The 25,452-nt window shown below is 41.7% G+C and overlaps 1 protein-coding gene across 1 annotated transcript in view; it reads left to right on the top strand.

Moving 5' to 3' along the window:
* The window catches only part of AGBL1 (ATP/GTP binding protein like 1), a gene marked incomplete at its 5' end in the record, with an annotated part of 671,581 nt that overhangs the window by 64,077 nt on the left and 582,052 nt on the right, over positions 1-25,452 (top strand). The window contains 1 exon segment of the mRNA XM_032621686.1: positions 11,779-11,816. Coding sequence (XP_032477577.1) covers positions 11,779-11,816 — 38 coding nt within the window.

The raw sequence follows: 25,452 nt of genomic DNA, 5'->3' as shown, positions 1-25,452 counted from the left end.
TTGTTTCTAGGTATTTTTTGCTTTCCTCTTTGATTTCTTCAGTGATCTATTGGTTGTTTAGTAGCATATTTGTTCAGCCTTCATGTGTTTGTATTTTTTGCCTTTTTTTCCCCCTGTAATTGATATCTAGTCTCATAGTATTGTGGTCAGAAAAGATGCTTGATATCATTTCAATTTTCTTAAATTTACTGAGGCTTGATTTGACTCAAGATGTGATCTATCCTGGAGAATGTTCCATATGCACTTGAGAAGAAATTGTATTTTATTGTTTTTCGATAGAATGTCCTATAAATATCAATTAAGTCCATCTGGTCTGTTGTGTCATTTAAAGTTTGTGTTTCCTTACTTATTTTCTGTTTGGATGATCTGTCCATTGGTATAAGTGAGGTGTTAAATTCCTCTACTATTATTGAAAAGCTTTTGTCTGAGTCCTTGGTCTTGATGATATTGCCCATGGATTTGGAAGTACTTCAAAACCAGCTCCACTCTGCTTACGAAAAGTCAGGTGGGTTGGGTCCTCCCAGCCTTGACTGCAGTGCTGTGCTCCTGGTTCGCTGGCTCAGACAGTAGTCCCCCCTCTGTCACACTCTCTACTGAGCTTTACTAACCAAAGCAGTCTGAGGTCTGGGTTTCCATTTCTTTAGTAAAAACTTCCCACAATTGATGATGATTCCCACAAGATATCTTTGACAGCATCTGGATAGAGTTGGGGGGAGGGGTACTTTTTCTTTTCTTTTTTTCCCAGGATAAAATGGACAAGTTCCATGCTGGGCACAGAATCTAGTTCAAACTTTGCACCATATGTCCACGGTTTTTCTTTTCTTTCACTGTGTAGGAGCCATCTCAGTTTCCATTTCAGTTTTCTCCTCTGTCTCTGAAAAATAGTGATTAGTAAGATCCATTTGTCATCTGTTTTCCTTGGTAATTGGCTGTGTGTGTGTGTGTATGTGTGTGTGTGTGTGTGTGTGTGTCTGCTTTTACCCATACTCCTATTCCCTCTCCAGCTAGGCAGGAGGCTGGGATGGTACCAGATGGCATTCTGGGCGCCTCTGATCTGCAGGCAATGTGTTCTATCCCTTTTAAAGGTCCTCCTGCTTTATCCGCCTGTTATTTAAATAACTCCTTTTCCCTCCACTTTCTGTTTCTGCTGCTACAACTCCACATCCCATGGCCAATTCTAGAGAGTATCTAGGGTTAAATTCTAGGGCTACCTACTTCTTTTTTTCTGGAAACTGTCTTATTTATAGATGGTTTCATCTTGTATATAGAAAGTCTCAATGAATCCACTAAAAAACTACCAGAACTAATAAACAGGTTCTGCAATGTGACCATGGTAAAAGATCAATATTCAAAAATCAATGCTCAGTGCTCCAGGTTCTGCTGGGTAGCTGGTGTAATTGCCAGATGTTGGGGTCAGACAGAGTTGAGGGGAAGTTCCAGCTCTGCTGCTTTCTAATGTTACTTCAGGTGGGTTAATTTACCTTGAATAGTCCCTTCATCTATAAAATGGGAATTGTTATGGGAAATAAGTTAGCTAATGTTACTTCTCATAGCAAGTCGTCAAGAAATCCTGTTATCTCCAAATTCAAAACATATCCATGTTCTTCTTGAGAAGATCCCTCTAGTTGTACCCTGAAGAACAGTTTGAAGGGACCTCTAGTGAATATGGATGCATCAGTTTTGGGGCTATAGCAGTAGTTAGGTGACTGCTGACATTTAGGTGATTAATATTCATTTAGATTTTCTTTAATTTTTTAAAAACAGAGTTTTCTAGCTTTCAGTGTAAAAGGCTTGAGTTTCTTTTATTAAATTTATTACCAGGAATTTTATTCTTTTGCTGCCGTTATAAGTGAGATTGCCATTTTAAATCTCATTTTTGAACTATTCATTGCTAGTTTACAGGAATACAATTGATTTTTGAATATTGATTGCAGAACTTATTAGTTCTGATAGTTCTTTAGTGGATTCATTTACTTTCTATATATAAGACTCAACTGTCTATAAATAAGATAGTTTTACTCCCTCTTTTCCAATCTGCATGCCTTTCCTTCCTCCCTTCTTTCCTTCCTTCCTTCCTTCCTTCCTTCCTTCCTTACTTCCTTCCTTCCTTCCTTCTTTCCTTCATTCCTTCCTTTGTTCCCTCCTTCCTAAATGCCCTGGTTAGAACCTCCAGTACAATGTTGAACAGAGGTGATGAAAATGGATATCCTTATTTTGTTCCTGTTCATAGAAGGAAAGCATTCAATCATCTTTCTCCATTAAGTATCATGTTAACTATTGGTTTTAAGTAGATCCCTTTATCAGGTGGAGGAAGTTATCTTCTATCCCTAGTGTGTTGAGTATTTTTATCATGAAAGCATAATCGATTTTATCACAGTTTTTCTGTGTCTATTAAAATGATAATTTGGTTTTTATTCTTTATTTTATTATTATGGTGGGTTATTACGTTGGTTGATTTTCAGATGTTCAACCAACCCTGCGTTCCTGGGAGAAATCCCACATGACCATTGTCTATAAAATTTTTTACTCATTGCTCTATTTGGTTTGCTCCACAAAGCTCTCTACTGCTTTCTACTCTGGTCTGTCTCTGGTTTCTACTCTTGCTTCCTTAGAGGTCTTTTCTCTTTTGAAAAATAGAGCAGTCAGAGAAATCTTCTTAAAACATGTTAGATCATTGCTCAAAATCCTGTAGTGAATCCCTCACTTGGAGTGAAGGGAAAGCCGTTAGAGTGCTTACCAGGCCCTACGTGAATAGTTCCCTGTTACTCCTCACCCCAGCTCCTGCTCCTCTCCTCTCATCTGTTTTGGCTCCAGCAGCCCTGGCCAACTTGCTCTTCTTTGAACAGGTCAGGCCTATTGTCATTTTAGAGGGTCTGAACATGCTTCCTTCTGGTATTCATATAGCAACTTTCTTCCCTCCTTCATGCCTTTGCTCAGAGTTTCCCTTCTCCATGAAGCCTACTGTAGCCAAAATTGCAACCCAGCCCTGTGCATCTTATCTCTTTACCTTGTTCTTACTTTTCTTTTTTTTTCCCTCATAGCACTGACCACATTTTAGAATGCTAATTTAATGTATTTCTCAAAAATACTGATTAACTATTTCTTTCACCCTAACCCTTTTGAGTGCAAGAAACTTTGGTTTATTAGTTTATCCCAGCACATAGTAAGTGCTCAGTAAATATTTGTTGAATGAATGGACAGTGTATATAAAGCTCCTATACCAGGGCCTGATATTTGGAAAAGGTTCAGCAAATATTCGATGGTGTTCTGTATTCAAATACTATTAAATGGTGGGGATAGAATAAGGCAAAGCAAAATGTTTTCTGTTTTCTGGAGTTTGCAGACTGGAAGAGGAGACAGACATTAATAAAATAATCATGAAATGAGTGAAGAATTACAAACTGAATTGAGCAATTAAAAAGGGTGGGTTGTGAAGGATGAACACACCAATCAGAGGGCCTGGACCTAGGCTAGGGGTCACAGAAGTCTTTCCTAAGGAAGTGACACCTGAGTTAGGATGTGAAGGAGGAGGGGAAGGTCTAGAGCATTTTAGGCTGTGTCATTAGCAAGGACAAAGGACAAGTTATGGGAACATGTTCCAAAGCTTGGAAAAAGCCAGAGGGGCAGAACCACAGAGAGTAAGAGGGTGGTATGAAGTTAGGCTGGAGCAGGTGACAGGAGCCACTTTGTAGGTCTCCTAGACCATGTTTTAGGATTTGGATTTTTATCCAAGAGTGGAAGTGGGCATGGGAGTGGCAATGTGAGGGTGCCTCAATCAGATGTTCTTGGGAAGATCACTCTAGTTGCAGCTGAAAGAACAGTTTGAAGGGGTCCTAGAGTTGATATGAATAGACTCATTGTGGAATTTCACAGTAGTTAGGTGAGAGATATTTGGTTGATTTTAATTTATTCCGTTAACATATGCTCAACTATATTTTCCTTTTAATGTTTGAATTTTATTTAATTTATTTTTTTATACAGCAGGTTCTTAATTAGTCTTCAGTTTTATACACATCAGTGTATACATGTCAATCCCAATCTCCCAGTTCATCCCACCACCCTGCCGCTTTCCCCGCTTAGTGTCCATACGTTTGTTCTCTACATCTGTGTCTCAATTTCTGCCCTGCAAACCGGTTCATTTGTACCATTTTTCTAGGGTCCACATATACGCGTTAATATGCGATATTTGTTTTTCTCCTTCTGATTTACTTCACTGTGTATGACAGCCTCTAGATCCATCCACGTCTCAATAATGACCCAATTTCGTTCCTTTTTATGGCTGAGCATTATTCCATTGTATATATGTACCACATCTTCTTTATCCATTCGTCTGTTGATGGGCATTTAGGTTGGTTCCATGTCCTGGCTATTGTAAATAGTGCTGCAATGAACATTGGCGTGCATGTGTATTTTGGAATTATGGTTTTCTCTGGGTATATGCCCAGTAGTAGGATTGCTGGATCATATGGGAATTCTATTTTTAGTTTTTTAAGGAACCTCCATACTGTTCTCCATAGTGGCTGTATCAATTTACATTCCCACCAACAGTGTAAGAGGGTTCCCTTTCTCCACACCCTCTCCAGCATTTGTTGTTTGTAGATTTTCTGATGATGCCCACTCTAACCGGTGTGAGGTGATATCTCATTGTAGTTTTGATTTGCATTTCTCTAATAATTAGTGATGTTGAGCAGCTTTTCATGTGCTTCTTGGCCATCTGTATGTCTTCTTTGGAGAAATGTCTATTTAGGTCTTCTGTCCACTTTTGGATTGGGTTGTTTGTTTTTTTAATATTGAGCTGCATGAGCTGTTTGTATATTTTGGAGATTAATCCTTTGTCCATTGATTCATTTGCAAATATTTTCTCCCATTCTGAGGGTTGTCTTTTGGTCTTGTTTATGGTTTCCTTTGCTGTGTGAAAGCTTTGAAGTTTCATTAGGTCCCATTTGTTTATTTTTGTTTTTATTTCCATTACTCTAGGAGGTGGATCAAAAAAGATCTTGCTGTGATTTATATCAAAGAGTGTTCTTCCTGTGTTTTCCTCTAAGAGTTTTATAGTGTCCGGTCTTACATTTAGGTCCCTAATCCATTTTGAATTTATTTTTGTGTATGGTGTTAGGGAGTGTTCTAATTTCATTCTTTTACATGTAGCTGTCCAGTTTTCCCAGCAACAATTATTGAAGAGACTGTCTTTTCTCTATTGTAGATCCTTGCCTCCTTTGTCATAGATTAGTTGACCATAGGTGCGTGGGTTTACCTCTGGGCTTTCTATCTTGTTCCGTTGATCTATGTTTCTGTTTTTGTGCCAGTACCATAATGTCTTGATTACTGTAGCTTTGTAGTATAGTCTGAAGTCAGGGAGTCTAATTCCTCCAGCTTCGTTTTTTTCCCTCAAGACTGCTTTGGCTCTTCAGGGTCTTTTGTGTCTCCATACAAATTTAAAAATTTTTTGTTCTAGTTCTGTAAAAAATGCCATTGGTAATTTGATAGGGATTGCATTTAATCTGTAGATTGCTTTTGGTAGTATAGTCATTTTCACAATATTGATTATTCCAATCCAAGAACATGGTATATCTCTCCATCTGTTGGTATCATCTTAAATTTCTTTCATCAATGTCTAATAGTTTTCTGCATACAGGTCTTTTGTCTCCTAGTAGGTTTATTCCTAGGTCTTTTATTCTTTTTGTTGCAATGGTAAATGGGAATGTTCCCTTAATTTCTCTTTCAGATTTTTCATCATTAGTGTATAGGAATGCAAGAGATTTCTGTGCATTAATTTTGTATCGTGCAGCTTTACCAAATTCATTGATTAGCTCTAGTAGTTTTCTGGTGGCATCTTTAAGATTCTCTATGTATAGTATCATGTCATCTGCAAATGGTGACGGTTTTACTTCTTCTTTTCCAATTTGTATTCTTTTTATTTGATTTCCTTCTATGATTGCCGTGGCTAGGACTTCCAAAACTATGTTGAATAATTGTGGTGAGAGTGGACATCCTTGTCTTGTTCCTGATCTTACAAGAAATGCTTTCAGTTTTTCACCATTAAGAATGATGTTTGCTGTGGGTTTGTTGTATATGACCTTTATTATTATGTTGAGGTAGGTTCCCTCCATGCCCACTCTCTGGAGAGTTTTTATCAGAAATGGGTGGTGAATTTTATCAAAAGCTTTTTCTGCATCTATTGAGATGATCATATGGTTTTTATTCTTCAATTTGTTAATAAGGTGTATCACATTGATTGATTTGCATATATTGAAGAATCCTTGCATCTCTGGGATAAATGCCATTTGATCATGGTGTGTGATCCTTTTAATGTGTTGTTGGATTCTGTTTGCTAGTATTTTGTTGAGGATTTTTGCATGTATATTCATCAGTGATATTGGTCTGTAATTTTCTTTTTTTGTAGTATCTTTGTCTGGTTTTGGTATCAGGGTGATGGTGGCCTCATAGAATGAGTTTGGGAGTGTTCCTTCCTCTGCAATTTTGTGGCAGAGTTTGGGAAGGATGGGTGTTAGCTCTTCTCTAAATGTTTAATAGAATTCACCTGTGAAGCCATCTGGTCCTGGACTTTTATTTGTTGGAAGATTTTTAATCACAGTTTCAATTTCATTACTTGTGATTGGTCTGTTCATATTTTCTGTTTCTTCCTGGTTCAGTCTTGAAAGGTTTTACCTCTCTAAGAATTTGTCCATTTCTTCCAGGTTGTCCATTTTATTGGCATAGAGTTGCTTGTAGTAGTCTCTTAGGATGCTTTGTATTTCTGCAGTGTCTGTTGTAACTTCTCCTTTTTCATTTCTAATTTTATTGATTTGAGTCCTCTACCTCTTTTTCTTGATGAGTCTGGCTAATTGTTTATCGATTTTTTTTATCTTCTCAAAGAACCAGCTTTTAGTTTTATTGATCTTTGCTATTGTTTTCTTTGTTTCTATTTCATTTACTCCTGCTCTGATCTTTATGATTTCTTTCCTTCTGCTAACTTTGGGTTTTGTTTGTTCTTCTTTCTCTAGTTCCTTTTGGTGTAAGGTTGGATTGCTTATTTGAGATTTTTCTTGTTTCTTGAGGTAGGCTTGTATAGCTATAAACTTCCCTCTTAGAACTGTTTTTGCTGCATCCCATAGGTTTTGGATCATCGTGTTTTCATTGTCATTTGTCTCTACGTATTGTTTGATTTCCTTTGATTTCTTCAGTGATCTCTTGGTATTTAGTAACATATTGTTTAGCCTCCATGTGTTTGTGTGTTTTATGTTTTTTCCCCTGTAATTCGTTTCTAATCTCATAGCATTTCGGTCAGAAAAGATGCTTGATATGATTTCAATTTTCTTAAATTTACTGAGGCTTGATTCGTGACCCAAGATGTGATCTATCCTGGAGAATGTTCCGCGCCACCAGGGAAGCCCAAGCCTGTGTCTTTTAGTGGAGCATTTAATCCATTCACGTTTCAGGTAATTATCAATATGTGTGTTCCTATGACCATTTTCTTAATTGTTTTGGGTTTGTTTTTGTAGGTCCTTTTCTTCTCTTGTGTTTCCCACTTAGAAAAGTTCCTTTAACAGTTGTTGTAGAGCTGGTTTGGTGGTGCTGAATTCTCTTAGCTTTTGCTTGTCTGTAAAGTCTGCTGTTTTTGGATGGAATGTCCTATAAATATCAATTAAATCTATCTGGTCTATTGTGTCATTTAAAGCTTGTGTTTCCTTATTAATTTTCTGTTTGGCTGATCTGTCCATTGGTGTAAGTGAGGTCTTAAAGTCCCCCACTATTATTGTGTTACTGTCAATTTCCTCTTTTATAGCTTTTAGCAGTTGCCTTATGAATTGAGGTGTTCCTATGTTGGGTGCATATATATTTATAATTGTTATATCTTCTTCTTGGATTGGTTCCTTGATCATTATGTAGTGTCCTTCCTTGTCTCTTGTAACATTCTTTATTTTAAAGTCTCTTTTACCTGATATGAGTATTGCTACTCCAGCTTTCTTTTGATTTCTATTTTCATGGAATATCTTTTCCATCCCCCCACTTTCAGTCTGTATGTGTCCCTCGGTCTAAAGTGGATCTCTTCTAGACACCACATGTATAGGTCTTATTTTTGTAACCATTCAGCAAGACTGTGTCTTTTTTTTTTTTTTTTTGCAGTATGCATGCCTCTCACTGCTGTGGCCTCTCCCGTTGTGGAGCACAGGCTCCAGACGTGCAGGCTCAGCCGCCATGGCTCACGGGCCTAGTCGCTCCACGGCATGTGGTATCTTCCCAGACTGGGGCCTGAACCTGTGTCCCCTGCATCGGCAGGTGGACTCTCAACCACTGCGCCACCAGGGAAACCCAAGCCTGTGTCTTTTAGTGGAGCATTTAATCCATTCACGTTTCAGGTAATTATCAATATGTGTGTTCCTATGACCATTTTCTTAATTGTTTTGGGTTTGTTTTTGTAGGTCCTTTTCTTCTCTTGTGTTTCCCACTTAGAAAAGTTCCTTTAGCAGTTGTTGTAGAGCTGGTTTGGTGGTGCTGAATTCTCTTAGCTTTTGCTTGTCTGTAAAGCTTTTGATTTCTCCATCGAATCTGAATGAGATCCTTGCTGGGTAGAGTAATCTTGGTTGTAGGTTCTTCCCTTTCATCACTTTAAGTATATCATGTCACTCCCTTTTGGCTTGTAGAGTTTCTGCTGAGAAATCAGCTGTTAATCTTATGGGGGTTCTCTTGTATGTTATTTGCTGTTTTTCCCTTGCTGCTTTCAATAATTTGTCTTTGTCTTTAATTTTGCCAATTTGATTACTATGTGTCTCAGCCTGTTTCTCCTTGGATTTATCCTGTATGGGACTCTCTGTGCTTCCTGGACTTGGGTGGCTATTTCCTTTCCAATGTTAGGGAAGTTTTCGACTCTAATCTCTTCAAATATTTTCTTGGGTCCTTTCTCTCTCTCTCTTCTCCTTCTGGGACCCCTATAATGTGAATGTTGTTGCATTAACAGCCAGAGGTCTCTTAGGCTGTCTTCATTTCTTTTCATTCTTTTTTCTTTATTCTGTTCCATGGCAGTGAATTCCACCATTCTGTCTTCCAGGTCACTTATCCGTTCTTCTACCTCAGTTATTCTGCTATTGATTCTTTCTAGTGTATTTTTCATTTCAGTTATTGTATTGTTCATCTCTGTTTGTTTGTTCTTTGATTCTTCTAGGTCTTTGTTAAACATTTCTTGCATCTTCTCAGTCTTTGCCTCCATTCTTTTTCCAAGGTCCTGGATCATCTTCACTATCATGATTCTGAATTCTTTTTCTGGAAGGTTGCCTATCTCCACTTCATTTAGTTGTTTTTCTGGGGTTTTATCTTGTTCCTTCATCTGATACATAGCCCTCTGCCTTTTCATCTTGTCTATCTTTCAGTGAATGTGGGTTTTGTTCCACAGACTGCAGGATTGTAGTTCTTCTTGCTTCTCTCCCATCTTTGCCTAATGTGACACTTACCATGTATTTTCTGCTATATCTTGTCACTGTTTGGATTCATGTTTATTTATTGTGTTATCATCCTATAAGCTACCTTCTAGAGGGTTGAGATCTGGGAGTCACCTTGAATCTTCCTCGCAACATCAAAGAGTAACTGAGCCAGATTGACACTGTCCTCTAAACCAGTTAGTCTCAAAGGTTAATATGCATATGAATTATCTGCTAGAATAAATGTACTGATTCAGCAGGCCAGAGATGGGGCTTGAGAGTCTGCATTTCTGTTTGGCTCTCAGGAAATATGAAGCTGCAGGTGGGAGACCCATGCTTTGAGTAGCAAGACTCTAAACTACCCTTTAACCCCTCTCTCTTCCTTCTTCCTCTACGTCACTCTTTTGGCTGGGGACCCTGTTACCTCAGATCCTCCTAACTGACCTGCCTGCAGCCTGTTCTTCCCCACCACCAGTGTATCCCTTATAAAACTATTATCTAACAGAGCCCTACCTCCATGGTGAACTCGCCCAAACAAATGTGCCATGCAAATCGGAAATGCAGAGTTGCCCTAAGACCTGACCTGTGATCTAAGGACCTGGCTAAGTATTTTGCTTGGGACATCCCATTCTTTCTTTTCCTGCTTCTGTGGTTTCCTTCTTGTCTGCTAACCTCCTCTGATGAACTCAATATGGCTACTCTGCTTTTCCCCAAAGTACTGATTTTCATTTTGTCCCAACCCAAGCCAGGCCCTCTGCACTATGGCTCACAGATTTTCCACACTGGCTTGGGCTGCCAGCAGCACCTTCAAAGTGCCCTTTCTTAAATCCACTGTTGCCCCACTGTTAGGGAACCATTGGCCAAAACTGCCCGCCTTAGCCAGGCATGATGGTAACCACTTGCATGAGTTGTCTCACAGCAAGAGACAACTTTGTCTCCTTGGACATTCATTTCCAAGTGTTAGACAAGAAGCGGTCCCCTTCTTGGGGCCTTGGAAGAGGTCCTCCTTCCTGCAACAGCACTATGTCGTGTTACAAAAGAGCATAGCTGAGGAAGCTGAAAGTTGATTAGAGGAAATCATGGTTGGGAAGGAGAAATGATGTAGTCTATCGGTGAAAACTAGCCTTGCCTTCTTTACGACTGCAGGTTGTTTGGATCTCACAGAGCTGGGGGTCATCTCAGACACGGGTTTGCATCAGTGAGTTTCAGGCCACTGCTTTGCAGAATTCCCTCGTGGGTTATGGGAAGCAGTAAGGTTTCAAGTGCCTACTTTCTGTTTTAGTTTATTTTTATTCATTCCTTTGTTATTATTATTATTTTTTTACTGTCAGCTCTGTTGCTCAATAGTAAATAATATATTGCAAAGAGAATTGTCCCTTATCAACTGGGCAGAGACCAGGGCAAAGAAAGTACCGAGAGAGAGTCTGGAGAACAATGGATGTGGAGGAAGCAAAGATGAGAAGTGAGATTCCTGGGTTTGGGGCCCCAGTTCTGCTCACATGTCTGTATAATCTTGGAAGGGTGATCTAGCCTCTTTGGCCTGTTTCCGCAGTTCTCAGAAGGGTGCTGGGGACATATCACTGTTTAACAGGCCTTAAGGATAAGTTAGTAGGACTGTGCAGAATACTTCTATTCTTTAATTTAAAAAGTACACATTCTCCCTCCCACAGTGTCCTCAGTGCCATGAAGTTTTCCTCTGCCCTGTAAGGGGGTCTTTGTGTGACCTTCCCAGGCTCAGGGAGTAGACTGAAGGATCACTAAGACCTGAGCCAAATGCATTTTCATTCTATATGCCTCCTCTCACTGCAAAGGCTGTCAAATTCCTTCATGGAGGAAAACAATGAATTTGGAAGGAAAATGTAATGTAACCATTTTTTACCCTAAGGAACCAGCTTCGTTTTCCAATTTGTGAATGTTTTCTAGTGTGTTCCCAGGGCCGTGAGTGTTTCAAGAAGTTTGCAGTGCACTGCTGTACTCACTCAACCTCCAAGTCTCACCCCCTCCCAACCCATTCTCCAGAGTCCCCAGGGTTTCCAGGTATAAATCAAGGGACTGCCAGAGCTCTGGCTGGAAGGAGCACAGCATGAGGAAGTTGGTGGAAGGTGGGAGGCAAGAGGAAGGGACTCCCTTTCAGCAGAGGAAGGGACTCTTGAGACCCATTTGCAAGACAGACAATTCACTCAGCGTGATTTCTACATTTGTGCCCCTTTAATGGTCAGCAGTAGAATCAATGGAATGCCTGCTACCTGGTTAATAATGGGGCAGTTAGGTGGCAGCAATGAGACGGCCAGCTATGGGATCCACGGGCTGACAAAAAGACCATTGAACATTGACTTTTCCACTTTTCTCTCTCTTTCCCCAGGGCAGCCACTGAAGTTCTGGCAGCATTGCTGAAATCCAGTAAGTGCCCCTTTTGAAACGTGGTTAGTTCTTTCTCCTCTGAGTTCAGTGAAAGATGCTCTTCTGTCTCCATGGCTCATTTTCAACCTGGAAGGCAATAGAGCCATTCCTGGATCTTTGGGGTGAGATGGAGGATATTACGGCTGCTCTAACTCGGGGCTGCAGAGAGTTAACCTCTCTCTCTGTGGAGGTGCCATTCATAATGCTGCCAAGACAATTGACTCTAACTGGAGTATTTTGTCTACTGCAGACCCGAGGAACTCTCCAGCTCCTTCTAATTGGACCAGCAGCTTTTAAGGACTGTTGGAATAAACTGCAGGTTCCAGTGGGATTGTCCTATGGAAGAAAAGTTTATGACAGTGGGTGGGAAGCATGATTCTTGCCTTTGATTCACAACTCAGCTAGTGACTATATTCTTGGGCAGATGGGGTGTTGGAATCGCTTGGACAGTGTAGATGCTGATAACAAATTTATATTAAAAAATTGGCTCTTTTCTCAGTTACTTGAGTGATTGCAAAAGAATAGCTCTGGGAGTCTGAATAATTTGAGAATTTTTTTGTGTGTTTGCCTTGTAGCTCTGGTCTAATTACATTGGGAGTCAATTTCATGTGTGCAGTATAGTAGAAGGCACCATGCACTTGGGAGTGAAGAAGTTTCAGCTTAATGTTTTTATTTTTTTCCCCTCCTTACCTCTTCATCTATTTGAATTTGGCATCTTGGAAACCAGCTGCTTCAATTGTGATATTTGTTTCTCTATAGGGAGCCCGAGGCATGTGGGTAATAGGTGAACTTTAATAAAACTTACAAATAAATAAATAAAAATCAAAACACCTTCTCCCCCAACCATGTATCTCTGTCAACTCTAAGTGCAGAGAAAGAGTCACATCACATAGTACTTCCCTTTGTAGACTGAAAAAATAATTGAAGCTTGAATTCATTTGATTTGTTGGAACTTGATACAGTACACAAGTCTATCCACAGCTGCCTGACCTGCAGGGAGAGTGAAGGTGGTTAGAGCAGGTTGGGGGAGTGAAGAGTGAGGGGTTAGGAAGCCCTCGAGATAGGAGGGGGAGAGAAAGTGTTACCTGCGGGTTATGGGGAGAGAACGGTTCATTCTCCATACTGAACTTGACTCAGGTTTGGCATCTGGGTTTTCATTATTTACCTGCTCACTCTGTCTGCTCACCTGATTATATAACACCAGGTGTTTGAGGAAACAAGGTGAGGAAGTTCTTGGATTGCAGGAAGTAAAGATGCTGAGAACGGCTGGGTAAGCCAGCCGGCGAGTGCTGTGCCTTAGGAAAGTAGCTTTCTCCTGTAACCTCCCTGCCCAGCTTTGGCAGTAGAGGCCTGATGTTTCATGGGGACAGAGCCCTGCTAGTGTTATCAAATGCAGGGTGTGGGGGTCCCGCTGCTTGCTGCTTACAAAATCAATTACACACTCGCAAATGTTGGTAGAAAGGAAAGATGCCTTTAATCAGGATGCTGGCAATCTGGGGAGATGGTACACTCAGCCTCCCCCCAAAACCACCTCTGAAGATTCGTCCAGGATACTTTTAAAGGGAAGGAGGGAAGTAATCTCAGTTAGTCACTGAGATAGGGGGTCAGAATCATCACCATCCCTCACTGTGTGCAGGCTTGTAGACTTCTGGTGATCTTTCTCTAAGATGTTACCTTGTTCATGCAGTTTGGTCATACAGTCTGTTCGGGAGGTTACTGACGGGGAAGCTAGGGAAGAGATCTGGTCATCTGTTAATTACTTATTCTTCATTTCTACTTCTTTGATCTATGGAAAGAACCGATGAGTTAGGCAAGGTATTGTGTGATTAAAAGATTTGAAAGGTGTACTTGGGCCGGAGATGGTAGAGAATTGGGGTGCCTGATTTAAAAATTAGTTAAACGGTGCAAACGAACTTATTTACAAAAGTGATATAGAGTCACAGGTGTAGAAGACAAACTTATGGTTACCAGCAGCGAAAGGGTTGGGGAGGGATAAATTGGGAGATTGGGATTGACATATACATACTACTACACATAAAATAGATAACTAATAAGGACCTACTGTATAGCACAGGGAACTCAAAAATCTGTAATGACCTATATGGGAAAAGAATCTAAAAAATAGATTGGATATATGTATATGTGTAACTGATTCACTTTGCTGTACACCTGAAACTAACACAACATTGTAAATCAACTATATTCCAATAAAAATACAAAAAAAAATTAGTTACAATCTAGCTTTGCTAAAGTGATGAGAAAGTGGCTTCCTGCTGAGAGCAGTTTCCTGCAAAGAGCTGTTTACACTAGCTGAGAAAGGCTGACTTATTTTTCTACCCATACACACACACCCCTGAAGCTCAGAGTTGAGTGTCCTGATACACCAGGTGTTAAAAATCTGAATGTAGTCACATGACAGTTATTAACTATTTCTGTGTAAAACATGATGCATGGGCCCAGGAGGAACCAAGAGCCAGTGCAAATGCTGTCTGATTCAGGCTTAGAGCATTAACTGGGTTTCCAACGTGCTAGTTGTGCTTAGCAAATGGAGTACACTGCACTAGGGGCTCAGTTTTAGAGTTTCTAACTTCTACTCTCCCTCCAGAGCTCAGCTCAGACCTCATTCCCTCTGAAAACACTTTCCCTGGCTACCAAGGCCAGGCTGGATGCCCCTCCTCTATGCTCCCATAGGCTCTCCCAACACAACATTGATTGCGCGGCATTGAATTTGCTGTTGCCCATCTCTCCCAGCAGATTGCAAACTTTTGAGGGCAAGGGTCATCTTTGCTGATTGTTGTATTACTTGCATCAGCACAATAAAAAGCCTAAAATAAATATTTGTGTACTATATGTTTAAGTGAATGAATGATTTATAATATCTACATGTATAAAAAAGGCAATACCGCCCTCTACTACCCTCTACTACTGAATCCAACAACCCATGCATAGAACCTATGATATTAGTTCTAATCTCTGTTTAACTATACAAATAGACTGTCAGGGAAATGATAGCCTGCCATCCTCCACATATAAAACAAGTTTTATTGTCGCATTAGAAGGATGTATAGGGTTATTTGCTAATTCTGCTGAGCTGTCCACATAGACTTTTGTCTGAGTCTCAGGTTCATCCTAACACAAGAGAGCTGGATGAGAACTTCTCTTCTTTCTACCACTAAATACTCAGCCTTCATGTCTATCAGGGTTTCTCGACCTTAACACTCTTGCATTGTGAACTGGTTAATTGTTAGTTGTTGAGGCCTGTCCTGTGCATTTTGGAATGTTTAGCAGCATCCCTGGCCTTTTCTCACCAGGTGACATTGCCAGTTATAATGATTAAGGTTTGTTTTTAGACACTGCTAATTGTCCCCTGGGATGTCAAAATTGCCTCCTTCTGAGAATCACTGTTGCGTATTTGACCACACATCAGCTGACGCTCATTCAGGGTTTCAGATGATCCCTCCCAAATACCTTTATTGGTATTTCGTAGAAATGCTCTTCTTGCATAATTGATCTTAAATTCCCCAGCACTGGTGTCATTCCTGTGGGTTCACATGAAGTAATACGATGGCAGAAAGTCTTTATGAACATGCAGAAGTTACTTGGGAGGGAGCAGGTTCTCGAGATCTAGAGGATCTTAGAACAAGGACAGCAGAAATTTGCATTACAAGTGCCAGCTCCCATGTGTGGGTAGAAGGATTCTGAGATCATATTTGAGCTCAGCAGGCAAGAGGGCTGTTTTTTCTTTTTTAAATTTATTTTTTATTGAAGTATAGGTGATGTACAGTATTATACAAGTCACAGGTATACAATATAGTGAGTCACAATTTTTAGTTATTATGAAATATTGGCTATATTCCCTGTGTTGTAAAATATATCTCTGTAGATTAGTTTATACCTAAAAGTTTGTACCTCTTAATCTCATACCCCTATACTGCTCCTCCCCACTTCCCTCTCCCTACTGGTAACCACTAGTTTGTTCTCTATTATCTGTGAGTCTGCTTCTTTGTTTTTATATTCACTAGTTGGTTGTATTTTTTTTTTAGATTCCACATATAAGTGATAGCATACAGTATTTGTCTTTCTCTGTCTGACTTATTCATTTAGCATAATGCCCTCCAAGTCCATACAAGTTGCTGCAAATGGCAAATTTTCATTCTTTTTTATGGCTGCATAGTATTCCATTGTATATGTATATACCACATCTTCTTTATCCATTCATCTGTTGATGGACACTTAGGTTGCTTCCATATCTTGGCAATCATAAATAATGCTGCTATGAACATTGGGATGCATGTATCTTTTCGAATTAATGTTTTTTTTTTCTTTTTGGATATACACCAGGAGTGGAATAGCTGGGTCATATGGTAGTTCTATTTTTAGCTTCTTGAGAAACCTCCATACTGTTTTCCACAGTGGCTGCACCAGTTTCCACAAACAATGTAGGAAGGTTCAAGAGTGCTGTGTTTAAATAGCAAAGTCTTCCATGGATTTGGGGAGGAGCAGTTGCCATCTTTGTTCTACCAGCCTAACCAAAGTATTGTGTGGCATGTAAGGTCTGGATATGGATGGTACCACTGCACTTAGGCTGGGGTTGCTGTGGGGGAGATGAGTGTCATGGAATTCTCTAGTTGCCTTCAAATGCCTTCATGTATAAGTAAGACTTGACATCGAATGTCTGTCAGTTTACATCCCAGATGAGTTTGTGTCCACTGAACCTAAATGCAGGAAGTCAGTTTCTGTCTAAAATTCAAGGCCTCACCATCTGGCACTGACCTGGGAATATTTATGTGAACCTTTATCTCCTGAAAGCAAACTCTTTTTAGCTGGTGATTATTCTGGCCTTGATATCAGTATAAAAGTTGGCCATTTTAGTATATCTCTATAATTGCATTACAAAAGGAGAACATTCTCCAGTTAAAATAGAGCCAGAAGGACATATCTACTACCTTGGGGGCAGTAAACATGGGTGGGCTTGTGAATCTTAGGTCAACAAGGCCCTATGACGTAGTGGGTGGTGGGACGAAATCCTCACCAGTAACTGGGAGAGCAGGGCTGAGGGATCTGGGAGCCTTGGAGCTGCCCACCATAACAACAGAAAGAAAGGGAAAGAGCACCAGGTTGCATTAGAGCAATTTTGTTATTTTGTCTCAGCCCTTTCTTCCATCAAGTAGCTATTGCATGAGAAGCCAATGTAGGAAAGGTAGATGGCGGACAGAGAGAAATGAACCAAAAGACAGCTCTCATCTCTTTCCTTTCCCGAGGAACAGCATGCAAAATAAAGCCTTGGAAGTCCTAGGCCTCTTTTCCAATTATTTCCGAAATTTAGAATCCTAAAAATTAAAGTCATTGCTCATTCAAGGGTCCTTTTTGTATGGATGTGGGCTAGAATGGTCTAATCCAGATTCCATACTTCTACTGTATCAGTTCCCCTCTCTCTACCTATGCATGTGCAAACCCTAAATTTTCCTGTATTGAAATCTTTGCCCTTTTATGCTTTATCCTGCACAAAAACATTTAGCTTTTTATTACCAAAACTTAATAAGACTTTGATTAATAAATAATACTTCTATTGCAGGCAGTTTTTTCTCTAATTAATAAAAATAAGACATGGTCCTTTGCCCCTGTCCCTTTTTTTAAAAAAAAATTTATTTCTTTATTGAAGTATAGTTGATTTACAATGTGTTCATTTCTGGTGTACAACAAAGTGACTCAGTTATACACATATATACATTCTTTTATTTATTCCTTTGCATTATCGTTTATCCCAGGATATTGAATAGAGTTCCCTGTGTAATACAGTAGGACCTTATTGTTTATCCATCCTATATGTAATAATCTGCATCTACTAACCCCAAACTCCCAGCCCATCCTTCCCCCAATGCCCCTCCTCCTTGGTAACCACAAGTCTGTTCTCTATATCCGTGAGTCTGTTTTTGTTTCATATTTTATTTTATTTGTAAGCCAAGTTATGTCTAGTTTATTTTTAAAATTTTTATTGGACTATCGTTGATTTACAGTGTTGTGTTAGTTTCTGCTGTACAGCAAAATGAATCAGTTATACATATACATATATCCACTTTTTTTTAGATTCTTTTCCCATGTAGGTCATTACAGAGTATTGAGTCGAGTTCCCTGTGCTATACAGACAGCATTTGTGTCATATTTTAGATTCTACATATAAGTGATCTCATATGGTATCTGTCTTTCTCTTTCTGACTCATTTCACTTAGTATGATAATCTCTAGGTCCATCCATGGGCCCTTGTCCCTTTTTCTATCTGCATCCACTCTGCCTTTCTCTCTTTTATCTGTGTCTCTACCTGGACTTCTGTGTTTCTTCTCCCTTTTTTCCCCCCTCATCTTCTTCTCCTTTCTCATTGGTCTCTCCACCTCTCCCTCTTTCTTTCTGCTCCCTAACACCCTTTTGTGAGCACTAGGTATAAATGCAGTTTGGAGAAGTGCTGGCCTGGCAGTGGTGCTTGGAATGAGTGTGCCCCGTGGGATTCTGCCTGATCTGTACTGGCTCCGGGGATGAATCTTCACGTAACGCCTTGGTAGTAACCTTGCTGCCCAGCTTTAAAGGTCACATTCTCGGGCTTCCCTGGTGGCACAGTGGTTGAGAGTCCGCCTGCCGAGGCAGGGGACACGGGTTCGTGCCCTGGTCCGGGAAGATCCCACATACCGCGGAGCGACTGGGCCCGTGAGCCATGGCTGCTGGGCCTGCGCGTCTGGAGCCTGTGCTCCGCAACGGGAGGGGCCACAAGAGTGAGAGGCCCGCGTACCGCAAAAAAAAAAAAAAAAGTCACATTCTCGCACCAAGGAAAGGCCTGAAGCACTTTCTGGTTCAGGCCCTACATCTTAATAAGAGGATGATGGGTCTACTTCAGACCACTCTCCAACTTCAGCATTAGCATTCAGAGAAGGATGGGAGTTTGCATAAGTTGGGGCAATGGGGAGGGTGCTGGGAATGGGAAAGTAAGTTAGTAAAGGGAGGGAGACAGAGAAGAAAGAAGGGAGGGAGAGATGCAAAGGAGCTAGTGGGAAGTTTGGCAGGAAGAGGAGGTTCTCTGGTCTCTTCCTCGGTAAGCTCTGCCCGGCTGGCTCATGGGGACAGCGCAGCCTGTTGCTAGCGGGGGTATAGGAAGGAGGGGACGTCTGGCGCCTAGAGTCCTGATCATGGACAGACACCTCAAGCTCTCAACGGTCCTCTACTATGGCCTGGCAATCAGCAGTGTAGGGACTGGAGGACTTGGTGGCCAGATAGTTGCTCTACAGCAAAATGTCAGAGAAGGGGCCATGTTTGAAAAACCCCAACTGAGGCTTTTGTAGGAATTGTAGGAGCTCTGAGGAGTTCTCAGAATGGCATCAATGTTTTAGGATGGTTGGCAGTGTGATTCCTTTGAACTTCTGACATACACCAGTAGCCGTAGGGTGGCACAGACTTCACAGGGCTCACATGTACAGTCTGTGTTCCCATGGGGCCTGGAATCTGTCCTCCTGGCTTCCCAGGCTGCCTGGACAAGCCTGATGCCCCAGGGTTCTGCCCACGGAGTGTTTCCCCTTCAGTTTCCAGATGAGGGCCATGGAGTCAGACCATTAGAGCTGGAAAAGACCTTCGAGGTTGCTTAGTGCAGTGGTGTTCAAACATTTTTTTTTTTTTTGAGTAGAGAACTCAGAGCCCTGTCTGTCCATTTCCCAATGATTCTCCCCTAAGGTGGCCCTGAGACACGTTCACAAAAATATAGCGCTCCCTGAGAACCCAGAAAACTACTAATCTTTCTAAAAATTGAAATATATTTGATACAACATTGTATAAATGTAACACATTTATGTTATAGATTTACATTATAGATTTGCTACATCTATATTGCTATATTGCTATTATAGCAATAATTTGTACCTCTGTCACGTCACATAATTATCATTTCTTTTTAGTGGTTGGAATAATTAAGATCTAGTCCCTTAGTGAGTTTGATGACTACAATACAAATTGTTGTCTAGATCCCAGAAAACTGGTGGTCTTATCCACCCCTCTCCGCATTTTCACACAGGGAAACTAAGGACCAGAGAGAGGGAGTGACCCACCCAGATCTCTGAGACTTGGAAGGTTTCCTGTCCAGCTAACACTGGTTCTTTCCTTTGTCTTAGCACAACTGTCTCTGTCAAGGGTATTGACAACCCCCCATCCCTGCCCAGGGTTAGGTTTCTAATTAAACCTTTTCACTATATTTATACTAACTATAAATACACTAACTATAAGAACTAACTATACTGTAATCAGTGAGTCCTATATTTTTGCATATGTGTTTGTGTGTATGCATTTTTGTGTACGTATGCACGAATTTTCCCTGCAGGGTCTACCTCCATGGGCACTGGGGTCCCTATCATAGCCCGCACACCTCACATTGTGCTGTGCCCAGAGAACCTCTGACACACTAATGTTAACTAAAGAAGGATTCTAGTTTCGTGACTTAAGCCTCATACATTTGCTTTCGATATGCCTTAATGAAGAGGCCAGCCCAATTCCTGTCCCCAGAAAGAATCAAACTGTGGTGTGATTATAGACCCGACGTCCCTTCTGCCATCATAACTTCTGGAGAAGCAAGCCCTATATTTCTGTGATGATCCAGAAATCTGCTTCAAGTAATATTGCTAGATTTTTGCATTTGTCACACTGGGATGGACTGCTGTGACCGACCTTGTATGAATGCAGACTAGCAAACTACATTCATCACACGGTGGGACTGAAACGACAACACAGACAAGTACCATTTATCGACTGCTTAGTGTGTCAGCCACTGTATATACCACTGCATGTACGTGCCTAGTAAGGGGGTATCATCATGACCATTTCACAGGTGTAGGAACTGAGGCCTGGAGAGGTTGGGCTACAGAGCTTGCCTGCTGTAGACCCTGGGACCTGAGCTCTGTGCATACCAAGGAGAGATGAACAAGGGTAGGTTTATTTAGCCCAAAGAAGATAAGATCAAAATCTGAAAGGAAGCTAAATAAATACTTTCTAAGTATTAGAAGGATTTGTGTGTGTGTGTGTGGTGGGAGCATCTGTCATTTAATTTAGAAAAGAGCATCGCACGGTCCATCCCATACAAGCATCTGAAGGGGACCCAGTGAGAGGTGCCCAACACACCAACATGGCTGTGCGAAGGGCCAGAGTCTCTGCTGTGAGGCCGAGCATCAGGCGAGGCTGATGAATGACGGGTGAGTGAGAGGAGAAGGGAACAGGGCCGGGAAGGATTACAGCTGCTCGTTCCCTTTCCCTGCTAGCTTTGTCAGGCCCCCGAGTTGGGGGGACTGATCGTCCCTGGCCACAGACCGCAGCTCATGTACTTCCTCTTCCTGCCATGTGGTGGTGCTGTTCTTCTAGTTATCTTGGCCGCGCTAGTCCAATATTTATTTTCGGTGAGTAATTTGTTTATCAGGAGGTTATTTTAATCTAATTTTGGCCATATTTGCCATTCCACACTATCTGTGCTTCCCAGCGTTAGCAGCTTGCATGTCTTGAAGGAAATTAGCTGAAGATGGTCCCGGAGGCATTCGCTCAGCCATTATTTAAGGGAACTGGGAGGAGGCAGGGTGAGCGGAGCCCAAGCCCGGTGTTGGAAAAGTTGCTGGAATTTGTTGCACTCCCAGTGAAGTTAGCGGGATTGAGAGGGACTTACCGAGGGTGGGGAGTATCTCGCATCTCACGCGGCTTTTTTGAGGGCTGCCTCTGGTAGAGAGCAGAGAATCCTGCAGTTACTTTTCCCCATCTCCCCTGAACCCTTGTGATAACCTGTATCTTCCTCACCTTTGCTGCCAAGGCCAAAGGCACGACTTAAGGAAGATGCCCATCTGCCTTCCCATGGTTCACAGGCATCCCACATCCCATTTGATAATATGTTTCATGAACTGTTCTCTGCGATCCCTCAAGGAAGAGGGCAGGAAGGTGGGGAGTGATAAGAGAATTATTGTTTATTAGAGTACCTTCAGGGAATAATGATCATAATTATTAATTACAGAGCACTGGCACTTGCCAGGCACGTTATATTCCCATTTTACATACAAGGAAGTTGTAGTTAGGAGAGGTTAATGATTTTTTCCCCAAGATCTCATGAATGGTAAGTGGAGAGCTGAAATTCAAACTCAGTTGTGACTGTCTTCAAAGCAGAAAATCTTCCTATTTCAAGGATGAGTCTCACCTTCTGCCTGGAGTCAGGAAACCTGGACTTGGCTGATGGGCATGGGACCTGAAATTAGTTCTTTGTCATTATACTTGACTTCAGTTTGGTTTTCCAAAAATGGGAGGGCTGTACAAGTTGAGTGGTTTGAGGGTGCTTTAGTAGAAGAAACTTTTTTTTTTAAAGAAATCTTCTGAGGAGATGACACATCTAAAGCAGATAAAACGGGAGCAGAAGTGGGAGACCCCAGTGAATCACAGCCTGGCCTTTCCCTTTTCACCTCTTCTTTCCCTGGCTCGTGATTGATGCTGAGAAACTTCCATGGAAGTTCCTCAGGGCTCGAAAGAATCAAGTTTGAAAACCTCTGTAATAAATATTCTCATGGGACACTTTCAGAGCTCAGTAAATTTTCAGAGATTATAACTTAAATACGGGCTGATGCATCCTTTAGGAGATTTGGAACACGTGCTCGTTTTTACTGTGTGGTGGTCCTAAGGAAGAGCTAGTCAAGTTTGACTCAGAGAGAGATGCAAAATTGTCATCTTCATCCTTGAGCCTTAGTCAAGTAACTTTTGAGTCTCTTGGTATTAAGAGGCTTAATTAAACAATTAAACTGGACCTAATTAAATGAGAAGGGTCAGCTTCCGGTGGAAATTACAATGGTTGTTAGTATAGGCAAGATGGTGAACTACCTTCCCGAGATGGCCAGGATGTTCCCAGGCACCCACACGGGGTCTAAAAGAACTGTGGATGGTGGTGGTGTGTTTTCCTTGCTTGACATAAACTGTTGTCTGCAAAAAACATTGTTGTAATAAGGTTGCAGCCAATCCTGCTTCTCACAACTAAGCAGGCTGCTATGTTTTAACCAGGCTATCCTGTTTTCTGGCCGTAAGGACCTGGTTCTATCTCTAGGGCTTTCCCTCTGGCCTGATTATCTATCTGCCTGTAGGTTTGGGCCATGATGTTGCTCTGACAACAGTGTGAATGTGTTCAAGGAAGCTCAGGCTCATGTGTGAAGTTCGTGTGTGTTTGCTAAAAGCTCAAACCTCTTACTCTCTAGAAGGTTGATCCACACACACGTATTTTGTTTTCATTCTGGGGAATCAGGGGTTAACATCCAGGATTGCTGAGCTCTAAATGTTCTGGATTTTATAATTTGTGTCACCCTGGCATAATGAATGACTGGCTATGGATTGACAAAGATAAGGTATCACAAAGATTTAAAGAGATAGACAAAAAGATAAACATCTCAGAGATCTGAAAGTACACAGTAGCTTCCTCATCCCATTCAGGATTGACTGTACAATTATTTGTTTATGTCAGGATGTAAGTCAGATGCTTCCTACAGACTTCTAATAATAGCAGTTTGCAGAGCACTTTTTCATATATTATCTCATTTAATGCTTACGTAGTCCTGCAAGACAGGTAAATATTTAACTCTTCTAGAGCAGCAGTTCTCAACATGAGTGATTTTGTCCCAAGGGAACATTTAACAAGGTCTGGAGGCATTTTTGGTTGCTACATCTGCAGGGGGTGTGGGTGCTCCTGGCATCATGTGGGTAGAGGGCAGGATGCTGCTAAATATCCTACAATGCACAGGGCAGCTGCCTCTGACCCTACGACATAATATTCGGCCTCAGGTGTCCATAGTTCCAGGCTGGGAAACTGTTCTACAAAACATTGAGGTTCAGAGAGGTTGGCTGACTTGCCCAAGATTGCATGATGTGTACTTGGCACAATGGGACTGAAATCCATACCTTCATTTCGCTACCAGAGGGTTTCAAATCTTGTATTTTTATTTTAAAGAAATTTTAGGTATTAAATTTTAAATGAAAACCTTGGCAGAGCCATTGCATGTAAACAGCTGACGGTGGAGCTGCTCTGGTGGCAGCAGGGGTCAGAGACCCCGCTCAGCCTCTTCCTTAGCCCCTCCCCCTAATCCCAGGGACACACAGACTGCCTGGCAACTGCTACGCCCATACAAGGAGACCCAGAGAACATTAGACCCCTGTTGGCATCCACAGATCTTCTGGATTTCCCTGAGCTGTTAACGTTTTTGAGTAGAGGATGACAGCATCTGAGTGGGCATTTTAGTAAGATGTGTTGGGCAGTGGAGGGGAGGCATGGGGGCCAAGTAGGAGGCTGCTGCCGGCACATTCCAGGCGGTAGGGAAGGGGCACTGGAAGGACCACGGGGGATAGGAGTGGAGTTCAAACAAGGAAGCACAAAGTTCACGCTTGCTTCGGGACTTTTCAGTGCTGTGCTACTGGATGACATTAGGCCAAAGGGCAGCAGGCCAGGAGCACAGGGGCTGAGCCCTTATACCTTGCTCTGCGCATGCTCAAGGCCTAGAAGCGTAACGCAGTGTGAACCGATTTGCACGCGCAGATTTGTTTTCCTGTAGTCCACGCTGCTTGTCTGTACTCTGGCCAGAAGCAGGCAGTGCCACTGACAGACAGGTGTCTCCCTCATCCATTGACGGAGAAAGGCAGGTGGGGAAGTGCTCTGTCTTTCTTTTTCCAGGTATAAATCCTGGCTTTCTTCTTTACGTGTTGCCTTCTGATGAGTAGACAGTGGAAATGGCAAAATGAAACTAGGACGAAGGTTACCTACAATGACCCAGAAGGGACTGGGGCTCGTCTTAGGGCTTAGCAGGTGCTTCTTTCCTGACCAAGAATCTAGACTCAAAAGAAAACTCTGGATGGATAGAAAAACTCCTGGGAAATTTTAGGTCCAGGCAAAGATGATCATTCCTAAGGGCTTTCTTGCAGAGATGTCAAAAACAAATAACAAAAAGGAGAGTGAGAAAATCTGACCAACATATCCGCCCGCCCCCCCCCCCACCCTGTCCACCTGATTTTGCACAACCCGCTGTGATGAATGTCAAAGCGGTGGGGGTCCCGCATTCTGATCTCTGTCCTACCGCTCTCCCCTCACTTTCTTCACCTGGCTTTAGCTTCCAGACTTTTTGTTATTTGTACTCACCAAATTTGGGCTTTTCTACTTGCTCTGCTCTCCAGATTTCTAGAATTTTCTGTCCCCGGATCTCTGCAGCCTGATTCTTTCCTACATTCCGGTTTCAGTGCTAATGCCCCCTCCTCAAAGAGTTGCCCCAGCCACCCAATCTAAAGTAGCAGCCCCACCAGTCCCTCTAGAATCATTATTTGATTTTCACTGTAGCATTTGTCATTGTCTGAAGTTACCTAATTTGTGTGTGTGTGTGTGTGTGCGCACCTATTTGGATCTGAGGGTCTCCCCAGCTCCCCCATTGGAATGCAAGCCCCTAAGAGTAGAGACTTTATGCATCTCATTTCCTGCTCTAATATCCCCAGTGCTTACAATACTGCCTGGCACATACTAGCATGTAGTAGTTGTTAAGTGTGTTCGTTGAATGAATGAATGGTGGTTCCTGGAGTTTAGAGGGTATGAGTATGGTTTTAGCTGATAATTCACTGCATA

This window comes from Phocoena sinus, chromosome 2 (genome assembly GCF_008692025.1).
Source record: "Phocoena sinus isolate mPhoSin1 chromosome 2, mPhoSin1.pri, whole genome shotgun sequence".
Lineage (NCBI taxonomy): Eukaryota > Metazoa > Chordata > Mammalia > Artiodactyla > Phocoenidae > Phocoena > Phocoena sinus.
This window is presented reverse-complemented; position numbering and strand designations above follow the sequence as displayed.